The 15122-nt window shown below is 45.2% G+C and overlaps 1 protein-coding gene across 1 annotated transcript in view; it reads right to left on the bottom strand.

Annotated features, from left to right (window-relative positions):
* Positions 1-4445: 4445 nt before the first annotated feature.
* The window catches only part of LOC138301786 (taste receptor type 1 member 3-like), a 36329-nt gene continuing 25652 nt past the window's right edge, over positions 4446-15122 (bottom strand). The window contains exons 6-7 of the mRNA XM_069242290.1: positions 13824-13944; positions 4446-5386 (exon numbers count right to left, since the gene is read on the bottom strand). Of these exons, the coding sequence (XP_069098391.1) occupies positions 4446-5386; positions 13824-13944 (1062 nt within the window). The remainder of the gene's footprint in view (positions 5387-13823; positions 13945-15122) is intronic.

The raw sequence follows: 15122 nt of genomic DNA, 5'->3' as shown, positions 1-15122 counted from the left end.
CAAGCAGGAACAAAGGAGAATGATGCCCGTCCCACCAGCACCACAATGAGTGCTGGCTGGGGAGCTGGCTGGGGTTGCAGTGGCCATTGGACTCCCCCCACAGCCCCAACCTTTAGGTACATGTGGATGCCCTGATTGGGCAATGGGGCACTCACTTAAACAATTTTGTTTTTAAAACACATTGGTTGTGTCTTGCACAGTGGTGGCTGTGGAGCTAGCAATTGCCGCAGGGGACTTTGAATTCCCCCTACAGATTCTAATATAAAAGAAGCTGTGAGTGCCCGGGTGGGCACTGGGGCACCCAAATACCCTTTTTTTTAAAAAAAAAAGATAATTATAAATGATCGACAGGAACCACTCATTAATTATTAACTTCTCCAGACATATGGTGTGTGGTGAAAGGACACCACCAAGCATTTCTTTAATGTTGTGGGGAGCTACAAGGAGTGCAGCAACCCTCCGCAGCAATACAAAAAAACACAGTCAGTCTACTGGGTCATGAAATCCATGATCCCAGATAAGCTTTCCATATTTTGAAAGCACTCTGGAACGCAGGCAGAGCCCCCTTGTGGGTGGCTCTATGGCTGCACTTTGTGGCCTGAAAAATGATAGAAGAAATAATTAAAGACAAGCTTTTTTTTAATAAATAAAACTTTATTAAAACATTTTTATGTTACTTTTATTAAACATTGCAATGTATAAATTTATATAGTATATGTTAGAAATGGGGTTTCTGGTTGGCAGTCAGTTTACACACTGTTCAAGTAGGGACCCTCACTCTAGTCAGGGTAAGGGAGATACATAGCTCAGGTAACCCCTGTTCACCCCTTTGGTAGCCTGGCACAAGCAGTCAGGCTTATCTCGGAGGCAATTTGCAAAGTATTTGTACCAGCACACACTGTAATACAATGAAAACCCACAAAAGGACTCCACACCAGTTTAGAAAACTAGCCAATATTTATCTAAATCAAACAAGGCCAGAATGACAAAAATCCAACATATACAAGCAAAGATATGATTTTTTTAAGTAAAAAAGGGTCTTAATGCGTAGAAATCAATGGATGTGTTGTTTTAGCACAAAGTACCTGTTATGTGTCAAAAATAAAGCAGCACAGACGGGCCTCGGAAAAGCAAGCGATCCGTCAATTCCTTACTCGCAAGTGAGGCAGTGCGCCAATTCTTTCTCTGTGGGGCAAGCAATGCATTGATTCTTTCCTCGCAGTGAAGAGATGCGTTGATTTCCGGACAAGCAGCCTTAGGTCTGTGCGGTGATGTTGCAGGTTCTGACGCCCAGGGACGATGCGTGGAAAATTCGGACGCACAGCAGCAATGAATCTGCGCTGAAATGGCGATGCGTCATTTTTTATTCAGCAATGCGTAGATTTTTCTGCCGCTCAGCTCTGGTGCGTTGATTTGCACCTTGGGTTCACCAGCTTCTCGTTTCCAAGGCCCAGGGACTAGATGTGGTACCATTTGATAGGGTAGGAGTCTCAGCAAGAGAGCCCAGGCACTGGCAGATGAAGTCTTTGATGTCCCTGAGACTTCAGAACTGGGGGCAAGCTCAGTCAAAGCCCTTGTAGAAACTTCACAAACTGGATTTCAGAAAGCAAAGTCCACTTCTTTCCCCCCTCAGGCACATGCAGCAACAGGCCAGCCTAGCAAAGCAACAGGCAGAGTGCCAGGTCCTCCTCAAACATCAAACACTTCCCCTTGGCAAAAGTTCTTCTTGATCCAAAAGTAATCTAAAAATCTGGGGTCTTGGGTCTGTTCATTATACTCATTTCTGCCTTTGAAGTAGGCAAAATTCAAAGGAAAGTCTCTGCTGTTCACAAGATCCAGCCCCGCCCAGGCCTGGCCCCATACATACACCAAACAGTTGGAGACTGTATTGTGTGAGGACAGGCACATCCCTTTCAGATGTAAATGTCAGCTCCTCCCTCCCCATTCTAGCCCAGGAGACTCATCAAGAAATGCAGGACAGTCCTCAGCTCGCTTTGTATCACAGTCTAGAGCAGAGGTGTCCAAACTTTTTAATGCCGCACCCCCCCCAGTTGAAAAATAAAAATCATTGGGCCCCCCTCAGAATTTTTCACAGTTATTTTAGAAACATGGCCATGTCTAAATATGTCTAAACCTATTTAAACATTGCAGTTAAGTACTGTTTCCTTTTTTAAACTACAATAACATGCTTCTGCTTAAAACAAAGGCCTGTTATCTGTATAAAATTTATTTTGGCCAGAGTCTGGGGCCCCCCATGAAATCACCTCAGGCCCCCCTAGGGGGTCCCGCCCCCCAGTTTAAAGACCTCTGGTCTAGAGGCAATTCACAAACAGCCCAATTCTCAGACTGACCCCGATGTGGATTCCACAGGCAGGCACAGGCACAGAATGGTTAAGCAAGAAAATGCCAACTTTCCAAAAGTGGCATTTAAAAAAAAGACAATCTAAAAACCAACTCTACCAAAAGATGTATTTTTACATTGCGAGTTCAGAGACCCAAAACTCCATTTCTATATCAGCTCCCAATGGGAAACTACACTTAGAAGATATGTAAATGCAGTCCCCATGTTAACCCATGGGAGAGAAAGGCCTTGCAATAGTGAAAAGCAAATTTAGCAGTATTTCACTATCAGAACGTGTAAAACACACCAGTACATGGCCTACCTTTTAAATACACTGCACCCTGCCCGTAGGGTACCTAGGGCCTACATTAGGGGTGACTTACATTTAGTAAAAGGGAAAGTTTGGGGCTGGCAAATGGGTAGATTTGCCAGGTCGAATTGGCAGTTCAAGATTGCACACACAGAACTGCAGTGGCAGGTCTGAGACATGTTTACAGGGCTACTCATGTGGGTGGCATAATCAGTGCTGCAGGCCCACTAGTAGCATTTTATTTACAGGACCTGGGCTCCTCTAGTGCTCCTTACTAGGGGTTTACTAGTAAATCAGATATAACAATCATGGACAAACCAATCACCATTACAATTTAGACAGAAAGCATATGAATTGGTAAAGTGCCCAGAGTCCTAAAGCCCACTAAAACTTGTCAGGCAAAAATAAGAGGAAGGAGGTAAAAGGTTTGGGGGTGACCTTGCAAAAAGGGCCAGGTCCAACAGTTTACATTTGAATACCGTTATTGTTGACTTCTTGGCAAAGGCAATCAGTCTGTTTTATACATATGACTATGCTAACACCCAGACAAAGCCAATAGGCCCACTTTTATGTTTTATTGTTTTATGTTTTAGTGTTCTGACACTAAAGTCAGCAGATCTGCCTTACTAAAATAAATGACACCATTATATTATTTCATCACATGGTCAGATGTACATGCCCACAGGGATTGGGCGCCGACTGTGAGTTTGGCGCAGAGCCTGGCAACAGGCTAGGCCCTGCACCCAGCCCCATGATATTGGGGGCGGGCATCAGTAGGGTGGGAAGGGGCTGAGAGCAGGGTCCAACCCCATGCCACTCATAGTGATGAAATCATACTTTACGTTAAAAAAAAAAAAAGTGATTCACTTAGAAAAAAAGGTTAAAGTAATATGGTACATTACATCAAAAAACTTTGGACATTCATTGAAAAAATCAAAGGTTATAGGGACGTTATAGTTAAGTGGAAATGTCAGTTTAAACATATCATTTTAAACAAACAAAACCAGTGAAATGTATCACTTATATTTATCTCAAACAAGTGTAACTCGTGCCCGAAAGTAACTGTAACTCGTTCCGTTGCCATGCTCTGCTAATTACCGCCAGTATTACATCAGTGACATCACTGATCACTACACTTTGCAAGGGTCCACCTCCGCTCTTGGGCTCCTCTCCAATCTATCATGTACTGTGCCTCTCCCTTTGCCTCTCAACAGTGCTCCTCTTTCTTTTCCCTCGGTTCACACTATATACATACCACATTCACAGATGCATGCCATTCAACCTGTGGTGGGGCTCTCCACTATGAAAGCAGCCCTCTTTTGATTTCCACGTCTAAGAATGTTAGCCTATTTCAATCACAAGATACAAAGGCAAGCATCATGTACCAAATGGGGTTGGGACTCGGGTGCGTGCTAGTGATGTGAAACCAAGGACTACGTATAATACATGTTTATCTAAATGCTTTTATCAACACATGCACTCAAGTTTTCATCAACTGATAATTTAATCACCCTGCTCTAGCTAGGAAAGGACATTAATAGAGGAAGGATGCGTCCCAGATTACGTAGGATAATGACAATCAGCACTTCTTTACAACCTTTTAAATGGAAAGTCCTGAGCCTTGTGCAACACAAGTACGGCACTGTTACAGTGTTGGTCAGGTTCGTCTTGTTTACCAAACTCTGCATCACTCATGGAGTCTTAGCATAGATAGTTTTACTGTGCATTATACATCTTGCTGAAGCATTGACAGTTACAGGTGCTATCAAGTTTTAGAAATGGTTTATTTAGTGTTTACATCTGCAACTCCTTAGAAATATCCTGGCTAGGAGTATCTTCACTGCTACTCTTCATAAAGGTAACTGTGTTTCGTTCAGGCCTAAACCAAATCAGGTAACACTTGGGGAGGAAGAAAGCTCCCAGGATGCCTTGGGTGCATAGCAAAATAACACAGACTTGCACCGCTGGCTGGTATAAAGGCTGGACTGTGGAGTAAGTTGGGAGGAAGAAGATCCAGGCAATGAAATACATCAGCATGGCATAAGTGATGCCCTGAGCGAGGTTATACTTTCTGGGCAGGCTGTGCACCATGAAGGTGCACAAGAAACATGCACAGGCCATGCCTCCACTAATGCTCAGTAGTAGTGCAAAGCCCAGCCAAGATTGAATGACACAGTGCACCAGCATCTCCTGCTCAGAGTCACCCTGGCTGATCTGCACCATAGGTGGCAGCACACTGATGTACCAAATACACACGGCACTCTGAATCAGCAAGCAAACAGCCATGATTACCCAGCCACCTTTGCCTTTAATCAACTCTTGGTAATATGTGGAAAAGCGAGGGACCTCAGAGGCCAGAACTATCTCTAGTGATTTTATCAGTAGGGAGGTGAGGCAGGCAGTCAGGCAGAAGGCCAACAGTGGCTGTTGGACAGCACATTTGTATTCAGTGGGTTTACCCATGTAGATGCCACTGGTGCCACAACCCACCAAGAGCGACAACAGGTTGACAAAGCACATTGGTCCTCCGGAGACTTGTACAAGTGGTGTCCGTATATTCTTCAAGAATAGTGAAGCAATGGCAAGGATGAGAATCATGATGAACCCAGTGAGGACCAGCAGTAGCATAGCAAGTGGGTGGTCCCAGGAGAGGTATATCAGAATCTGATTGTAGCATTGGGAACTTCTGGCTGGGGACCACATTAGATCAGGACAAGGAGTGCACACCTGATCTTCTAGAAAACAAGAGAGAGAAGAAAACATGGGCGTATGATTTATTTGTTGCATTAAATTATTCCATCAAGTTGAATCAATCTTTCCTTATAGGAAAGGATGTTAATAATGTGCATAAGCACAGCTTCAACACCAACAGATAGTGAATTAACAATGCACTTTGTTACAATACAGGAACAGTAATTGAAAGGTATTGGATTGCTGCTTTGCCAGTGGGTCTAGTCCTTAATGACCTGAATCCCTACATCCGAAATTCCAACAATGAAGATCCAGGGATGAATGAATGATGCTGACCGAGAAGTCAAAGAAGTCTAAGTCAAGAAATTGATGTTGCAACAGTTTTGTATATATATGTAGTTATTAGCACGAGAAGGACTTTTAATCCGCCTAGACTTGTGCAAACTTTGAAGATGGTTGTGATCAAGGCATTGATTCACCAAAATGGCTGGGGTAGTAAAAATGACCCTTTTGACCCCCCAATTACCTCACAGGTTTGACCCCTCTGTCCAACACCAGCAACTCAACAGCTTCCTGATTTCTTATGAGAAGGTAAAGAAATAGCAAGGAGTGGGAACTACTGAGTTAAAAAGAGGACTAAGAACTTTCTATACTTCCCGTGTGTACTGTGCATTCATGTTCCTTGAGTGGTGGGGTAGCAAGGGCACTACCTGAGAAGTAAAATGGAAAGTAAAGAATAGCAGCTGCTACTCTTGGCAACCCCATAACTGATTTTCAAGATTGTGATCTTCTGGCGAATAAAGAGCCTCATCTCACATTCTCATCTTCTTCACTTATTAAGTTAGAAGAGGTATTTCCTCTAATCAGCCACAGTGGTGCACCGAGACTCTGAAGTCTCTAAAGAAAAACTAAACATACCTGGGCATATCAAACAGATGTGGAAATTATAGGTTTTACAAACTTTGGTTGTTGATGACTCTCAAGTATGACAGAAGCACGCATAGCAGAACCACACATGGCTTAATAACTTTGTCAGAACCACGACTGCGTCTTTACCATGCATGCCTTTACCATGCATGCCTTGACAACGAATTTGGTTGTAAAAGCATGCTTAGTAAAGGTATATGTGGTAACACCATGCGTGGTTGTATGATACAGCCCCCTCAACCCCCTAAACCCTAAAATCTACCCTGTCTAAAACTACCCCACCCTGTCCTAAAAACTACCTTGACCCCGTCCTAAAAGCTACCCTGCCCTGTCCTAAAACCTACCCTGCCCAGTCCTAAAAACTACCCCGCCCTAAACTCTACCCTGTCCTAAACACTACCTCACCCTGTCCTAAAAACTACCCTGAACCCCACCCTATACCCTAACACCTACCCTACTCTGCCCTGTCCTAAAAACTACCCTGAGCTCTGCCCTAAATGCTACCCTGCCCTGTCCTAAAACTTACCCCGCCCTGTCCTAAAAACGACCCCGACCCACCACCTCGCCATAAACTCTAAAACCTAACCTGTCCTAAAAAAATACTCCACTCGGTCCTAAAAACTACCTCGACCTCCCACCCTAACCCTCAAACCTACCCTGTCCTAAAAACTAACCTGACCCTACCGTAAACCCTAAAAGCTACCCTGCCCTGTCCTAAAACCTACCCAGCCCCATCCTAAAAACTACCCAACCCCTGCCCTGAGCCCAAAAACCTACCCGGTTCTAAAAACTACACCACCCGCCCAAAAAAACTACCCTGGCCTCCGCCCCCAAACCCTACACCCTACCCTGTCCTAAAAACAACCCCACCTTGTCCTAAAAAACTACTCCAACCCCCGCCCTAAACCTTAAAACCTACCCTGCCCTGTTCTAAAACTTACCCTGACCCCCACCCTAAACCCTAAAACCTACCCCACCCTGTCCGAAAAACTATCCTAACTCTTTCCACCCTTAACCCTAAAACTTACCACGCCACAGTGCTTAATTTGTGCTTGTTGTTTCTGGTGCGGAGCACCGGAACTTATTTTTGAGGGCTGGTGCTTGTTTTTCTGCCTCAAGCATTTAATGCACGCAATAAACATATGGAAGAAAGCAGAAAGCTGTAGGAATGAGTTGAAGGGGCAGGGAGTGGCTGCAAATAGATTGAAGAGGCCCGAGATGGCTTCACGATTATGCTGTCTCACTATCCTGTGCTCGCAGATTTAATTGCAGCAGCCGCGTGTTTTAAGAGGAGGGCTTTGGGCACCAGCACGTTTTTATTTACAAATTAAGCACTGCCCCGCCCTGTCCTAAAAACTACCTCGACCCCCTGCCCTAAACCCTAAAACCTACCCTGTCCTAAAAGCTACCCCAACCCCGCACCCTGAACGCTAAAACCAGCCCCACTGTGTACTAAATACTACCCGCTCTGCTCTAAACCCTAAAACCTACCCTATCCTAAAAACTACCCCACCCTGTCCTAAAAACTACCCCAACTCCCTGCCCATGCCTTGAACCCTAAAAAACACCACACTCTGTCCTAAAAACTACCCTGACCCTCAGCCCCACCCTAAACCCTAAAACCTACCCCGCCCTGTCCTAAAAACGAACTCTCACCTCCGTCCTAAACCCTAAAACCTACCCCACATTGTCCTAAAAACTACCCTTCACTGTCCTAAACACTACCCCAACCACCCCAACCCACCCCTAAAACCTACCCCATCCTGTCCCAAAATCTACCCTGATCCCCGCCCTGAACCCAAAAAACTACCCCACCCTGTCCTAAAAACTACCCCGCCACCCCATCCCTGCCCTGAACTCTAAAACCTACCCCGCCCTGTTGTTAAAAATCCCCTAACCTGCCACAGCCCCACTTACCCGGCCGCAGCTTTTCTCTCTTGGCTGTTGTTGCTGTGTGTCTGAACCACGCATATACATGGTGCCCTCACCATGCAATTGCGTGGTCCAGGTACATGCGTGGTTCAGGAGAGCGTGGTAACGCCTGAGTGGCTACGCTACGCGTTTCTCCGGCCGCATAGAAAAGGCCGTTTCCAATTTATAGCAGAGTAGGAAGATTAGCAGGGATGTGCGAATTATTTAAATCACTATTTTTTTCAAATCATCCAACCTTTGTAAACTATGAAGCTTGCATGGTCTTTCTTAAAAAATAGATACATATTTTCAGAGGCCCTTTACAGCAGTGAGGACTCTTTTCCTATTCCAGGTCCCCTGCGGGGTCCCAGCAGCCGTTCCTGCTAACATCACAGATCAACCTCGATCAGCCAAATCCCTGCTTCCCCTACCCCTGCTACGCCCGCCAACGTCACCTGAGACCGTGGCCGACTCCCCCATAAAATTCCCCCTACGTCATACTTTTTATCAATATGGAGTTAAGGCAAGGGCCTTGATACTTATGGGGCAGGATGTTCCACTAAGGGGACTTCCTACACTGTGAAATCCAATATCCAGGGGGCCGTGACGGTTTAGTTATGCCTCTTGCAAAGACAATCACACCATGGAAACTTTTGATGACTATTCCCAATTAAACGGGCATGGGAAACGTCCTTAACCACAAGTCCTTAAGACCGCAGATGTTTCCCACACAAGCGTAACCACGCTTGCTGAAACTACGCATGGCTTTTTCTGTGGATTAACCCCACATGTGCTAAACTACTCATACATTGAGGACGCGGTGAGGTAAGTGGGGCCGGTAAATTAAGGGATTGGGTGGGTGAGGGGGTCGGATGGGCTTTTTCTTTTAGGGGTGGGAGTGGGGGGTTGGGTATTTTTTTTTATAAAAGTCTTAGTGTGGGGGCCGAGTAGTTTATTTTTAAAAGAGTGGGGGAAGGTTTAATGAAGGGCGGGAGGAGAGAAGAGGACTTTGTTAAACCCGTTAAACTTTACACTTGGGAGATCATGACGTGATTTGTCACTCCATCTTGCAATCCCTGCTTTGGGGCAAGCAGTAAATAATAAATGCATTGTTGTTGAGCACAGTTTTCAATTTCCGTCACTCATACCCAGAGCTGAAATGTTCAATGTTTTGGTGTTGGGGTACCAACTAACAGTCAGTTAACTTTTTGTTGAATACCAGAGGTGTACATTATGATGTAGCAGAGTGATATTGCAACCAACACACCTTTAACTTCATCCCAGCTAAGGCCATTGGAATCAACAGCTCTTAGTTGTAACAAACCTTTGGCAAACCACTCTACCAGGAGGACTACATCACTCTGTAACAACAGTAGATAAGTAAAGTCGGCCAGGGTTTGTCCTGAAGTACTCTCCTTAGGGAGCCTTTCACAGTACAGTAATTAGAACTGGAACTTAAAGAAAAGCTTCACTTGCTTTGGCTCTTGCTGTGAAGAACACCTGTCTATCTGTTATGGAAAACTGTAGTGGCTGTATATACATTCTGGATGTTTTCCTCCTTCAAAACATTGTTCTAAAATTGTGGAGCTCAGAATTCTGATTCAGCCTTTGGGGATGGTGAACCCTGGTTCACAATGGTTGTAAATAGTCTGCTTGACTGGTTGGAGAACTAGCTCCTGGAAAATAAGGGCTAGATTTACTAACATTTTGTGTTGTGGTTGCGCCACTTAGCCACAATACTAGTAGATAATTACAAAGCCGGGAAAGCAGTGATTTGCACCGCCTTGTGTGGCTTTGTAAAGAAATGTAATGCAATGCAGCAGCTTGCGTTGCATTGCTTTACTTTTTGTTTGTGGATGCGTTCCATGAGTGGAGCATGGGTGTTCCCACGCATCCATCCATCCATGGATTCCACGCAATCCCAGATTTACAAAGGTATGTAAACCTGGGATTGCATAAAATCGCCATGCCTCCCATAAGATGGCGTAACGAGGCGTTATCTCATCTTTCTGTTTGTGCTGCATTCTGCAGCACACATAGAAAAAGGAAATGACCAAAGGGCTTGTTTTTGTGCAGAAAAGTATCTCCTCCTGTACAAAAGCAATAGAACTGTGGTGCAAGGGTGTCTGCATTGGTACTAGACTGCATGAAAGGTGCCAGGACTATGAGGAAGCAGAAGTGAGCCAGGTCCCTCCAGTCCTCGTCCCATTCATTACTAGTGGAGATGTCTATCTCCATGACAGAAAAAAAGAACACAAGGAATGTTATCCTCTACCCCATCCCCCTAAGAGTGCATATTGTGTACTTACCCAATATTCCTTCTGTTATTTTTTCTGTCTCGATGATAGAATGGCGTGAGGACTGGAGGGAGCTGCTCCTTCCAGACGGGAGTGGCTTCTGCTGTTGTCCTTCTTCCCTTCTGCCTGACGTTAAGGGGAGGTCCAGGCCAGAGCCTCCCTGTCTGCAGGGCTCGTGGGGAGGTGCAGGGGTTGGAAGTCATAGCGTTTGTATGCCTCAGAGGTTTCCTGGCTGTGAAGTCCACCTCCTGGGCTGCATGCAGGTCTGGGAGTATTGCTAATAACATGCAATGTTGTCTGACTTTCACATGGGATGGAAGTCTTTACTGTGCATGTGTTGGATTTGTGGTTTCAAGTACACGGGGGTGAAGGTGTAAGTACTGCATAGCGGATGTTTTTGCTGCTCTGAGGTCTTTTCCTTGAGTGTGCTGTTGTTGCTGCTAGCAGTAGTTTGTATTACTCACTGCAGTGGTGTGCATAGTTGTTGCATTGGGAAAGCACACCCATAAGAGAAAGCATGTGTAACTTGCTTCTTCCATCTTCACTGATTCCTCGTCTTCCTGGCCCCCTCAGTCTGAATGGAGGAGGGCGGTTGATGATGCCCTCCTGAAGAGCCTCATAAAAGAGACCCTTATGGACATGGGGGAGGTTGAAAGGCCTAACGGGACTGTGCCTGCAGTGGCAGCTCGTTCTTCAGGTTCTGAGGAGGAGGATGTGTCTAAAGGAAAGTACATTTCTAAAGACGTGTTATCTGGCCTTATCCATTATGTGAAAGCATATGGGTTTTCCAGAGGATGAGTTGCTTGAGACGTCTTCGGGTTCCCTTTTTTGCTAGTTTCAGTGTTCTACTCCTGTTGATGTACCTGTCCTCCCTTGCATTCAAGAGGTTCTTAAATGGGAGTGAAAGGATCCCGATAAGATCATGATGCCCAGATTTATGGTGAAATTGTATCGCTTGCATGACATGTTTAAGGACTTGCCAGACTCCATTCCTGTTGGATAAGAAAATGGTTGTCGCCCGGAAGAAGGTGTACGCAGGGGCCCATCTCGCACTTCGGGCTGGGATTTATGCACATATGTGGCGCAGTCACTGATTTCTGGTTTGAAGTCTTTTTATCATGCCTTGGATGAGTTCCTTGATTGCTCTGGGATGTTGGAGAACACTGAGTGTCAGGTGGGGCTCCTGTCGGATGTGTCTTTTGATGTGAGAGCCTTGGCACTCTCTGGAAGGGTTGTGTGGTGGCTCGGCAGAATCTAGTTCTACATGATTGGAAGATGGATGCTGTGCAGAGATCATCTGCTCTCCAGATGTCTTTCCAGGGGTTGGGTTTGTTCGGAGCCAAACTGGAAGAGAAGCTTCATAAACGTTTTAAAGAGAAGAAATATTAGTTCTCTCTTAAATCACTGCCTGGGGACCATCAGCCTTCCACATGTAAGTCTCCACTGCGTCTGCCTTCCAGACACCAGTTTATTTGCTCTCAGGGGTGGTTTTCAGTGGGATAGGGTTGTGACAGGAAACCTAAATCCCTCCCTCAGAAGCCTCACTCCTGACTATAAGATGAAGCCGGGTGTTGGTGTGAGAGATTGTCTACAGCATTTTTTGGTAGCCTGGAGGGGGTCCACGTTAGACGATTGGGTTTTGGACATCGTTCCGTTTGGTTACAGGATCAGGTTTGGGGTGTTCCCTCCTCCTTTAGGAGTGAGGTCAACCTCTTTGCCTGCCAATCCTGTGAAGCACACTGCTTTTCCCAGAGGATTCACTCTCTTCTGGTGAAAAGGAGCGATTCTGGGGGTGCTTGTCTTGGAGACAGGAAAGGGTTTTTACTCAATCATTTTCCTTGTAGCAAAGTTCACTGGGGGCCTCTGGCTGGTTTTGGACTTAAAGTCCTTGAACAAGTTTGTGACTCATGTCCCCTTCAAGATGGAGATATTGCAGCTGATAATTCCGTTGATGGTCAATCTGATGTGCGCTCTGGACTTCCAAGTAGCTTACTATCATGTCCCAATTCATCCTTTCTCGGAGCAGTTTCTGAGGTTCTGTGTCAATGGTTCCCACTTCCGGTTCAGGGTGCTTCTGTTCGGTCTCCGGTCGGCCCGAGGGTGTTTAAAAGTGGTGGCTCCTCTAGTGGCCTTCCTGCATCTTCAGTGAATTCACCTGTACCCCTATTTGGATGACTGGATGATTCATGCCCCCTCCGGGACCTAGTTCTTGAGGATTTCCAGTCTGTTTGTTGTGCTCTCCAGGCCTGTGGGTTTCTGATCAACTGGGAGAAGTGTCAGCTGGTTCCCTTCCAAGATTTGACATTTATAGGGGTTCGGTACTTAACTGATCTTGAGCGGGTGTCTCTGCCTCCACCACAGTGCAACACAGGGGTGCTCCGTAGTTCATTAAATACAGCGCATCCCTGCATTGTGAAAATGACGGAGCAAGGCACTGCCAATTTTAGTGCAGGGTCGCGCTCCGTCAATTTCTTTTAAATCTGGGTCATTGTTTTCTAACTGGGGAAAAGTAGAGATGAGGAGGAATGAACAACTTTAGCCCCTGCCATGCAGCGACTTTTTGACTTTATCAAGCACATAACCGTTATAAATGAATACTTGGACTTCATGAAGTATTACTACACGTCTTGATGGGCTCATACAGCCCTGCTCTGATACATCACCCAAGTTGGTTTTGTTTGACATTTTGTTTCACACCAATTGTATTTATCCACAGAACCTTTTGTAAAACACAAATGCAAAAAAACTTTGCACAGTTTTTGAAACTCCATCCTAATTTTGATGATTATTTGGCCAAGTTCCCTGTAAAAGCACCCATTTAACAAATAATTCCTAAAGAATCCCCAACCAGCACCTATTGAAGATTGCTTTTAAAGCAGTATTGATTGCTATAAGCCTGAGTTGCCATAGAAAACACTGGTTGCTAGTTTATGTTTCAAAAACGGTCTCCTCTTACCAAGTCTTCTTTCATCAGCAGACACCTTGGATACGTATTTCGGGACGTCTTTTTGACGGTGTCTAATTCCATTGTAAAGCCTCTTGTGTCATTGTTCACTAAATGGCCCCTTTAAAAACTACAAGGTTTCTACTGATGCAATTTGGTTACCTGAAAATGCCCAATTTCCCAATATTTCTTCCAAAGCAATCCTTGCATGACAAACGAGGCACTGTTCCGCCTGCAATTTTTTTTTTTTTAAAGGCCCCAGAAAAGCTTTTGGCAGGACTGTAGTTGGTATTGTCTTTTCCCACTGGCTACTTTCTCGTATGTCTCCCCAACACCCCCCCACCCCCGCCTTCAAAGTGGAAATTACCCCGTCTGGCAGTTTTCAAGACTCCAGGTACTTACCAGAATCATTCTGGAAAAATCCCGCCTCACAGTCCACGCAATCGTAGCAGCAGGAATGGAAGCCTTTCACTCGCTTGACCTGACCCTGGGAGCACTTATCACTGCACACTGACGCCGGCACCTGTGCGGGAAAGAGAGAAACGCTACTTTCTACACAGACATTTGTCCAGAAATACTAATGGCAGAACACGAGTCTCTCTCTTTCTGTGCTAGAGGGAGGCGTGACCGCTTCTATCCGACACTCACTCAGCAGGGATGTTTTTTCAATAGATTATTAGTTTTTTTTTGTATTCAGGGACAGGTTGAGTTTAGGGGGTGATGAGTTTTTAGGATTCAGGGGAATTATTACGTACAAGCTTCATTGTGCAATTTCGATTGTACTTATAATGAGTACTAATAATAATAATAATAATATTCTCTTGTTTTCGTTTTAGAATTTTTGGGCCAGATGCAGGAAACGTTTAGCGACTCGTAAACGGCAAAAATTGCCGTTTGCGACTCGCTAAACGCGTTTCCCAATGCAGAAATGCATATTGCGAGTCGGTACCGACTCGCAATATGCATTTCTGAATCACAAATAGGAAGGGGTGTTCCCTTCCTATTTGCGAGTCGCAGTGGGATGCAATACCATTTGCGACCGCATATGCGGTCGCAAATGGTGTCGCAGTTACCATCCACTTCAAGTGGATGGTAACCCACTCGCAAATTGGAAGGGATCCCCATGGGACCCCTTCCACTTTGTGAATGGACCCAAAAATATTTTTTCAGGGTAGGTAGTGGTCCAAGGTACCTGCCCTGAAAAAAACCCGAAACTAAAGGTTTCGTTTTTTTTTTTTAAGTGCAGCTCGTTTTCCTTCAAGGAAAACGGGCTACACTTAAAAAAAAAAAAAAAACTGCTTTATTGAAAGCAGTCACGAACATGGAGGTCTGCTGACGACAGCAGGCCTCCATGTTTGCGAGTGCCTATACTCGCTATGGGGCCGCAATTTGCGACCCACCTCATGAATATTAATGAGGTGGGTCATTGCGACCCCATAGCGAGTCGCAGTCGGTGTCTGAGACACCGTACTGCATACCAATTTGCGACTTGCAAATTGCGAGTCGCAGGGACTTGCAATTTGCAAGTCGCAAATTGGTTCTTTGCTACATCTGGCCCTTTGTTACTATTGACATTAACATTGTAATTCGTAATATCACTTATAAAAATTAAAATTACATCTGCCATTAATGATATGAAGTAAAGGCACTTCTGGATGCAATGAGTTCTGATGCAAAGGTTCTCTCAATGTACTTATCGCA

Source organism: Pleurodeles waltl, chromosome 6 (genome assembly GCF_031143425.1).
Source record: "Pleurodeles waltl isolate 20211129_DDA chromosome 6, aPleWal1.hap1.20221129, whole genome shotgun sequence".
NCBI classification, from domain to species: domain Eukaryota; kingdom Metazoa; phylum Chordata; class Amphibia; order Caudata; family Salamandridae; genus Pleurodeles; species Pleurodeles waltl.
Note: the sequence above shows the minus strand (reverse complement) of the source record. Positions and strands in the feature narration are given on the sequence as shown.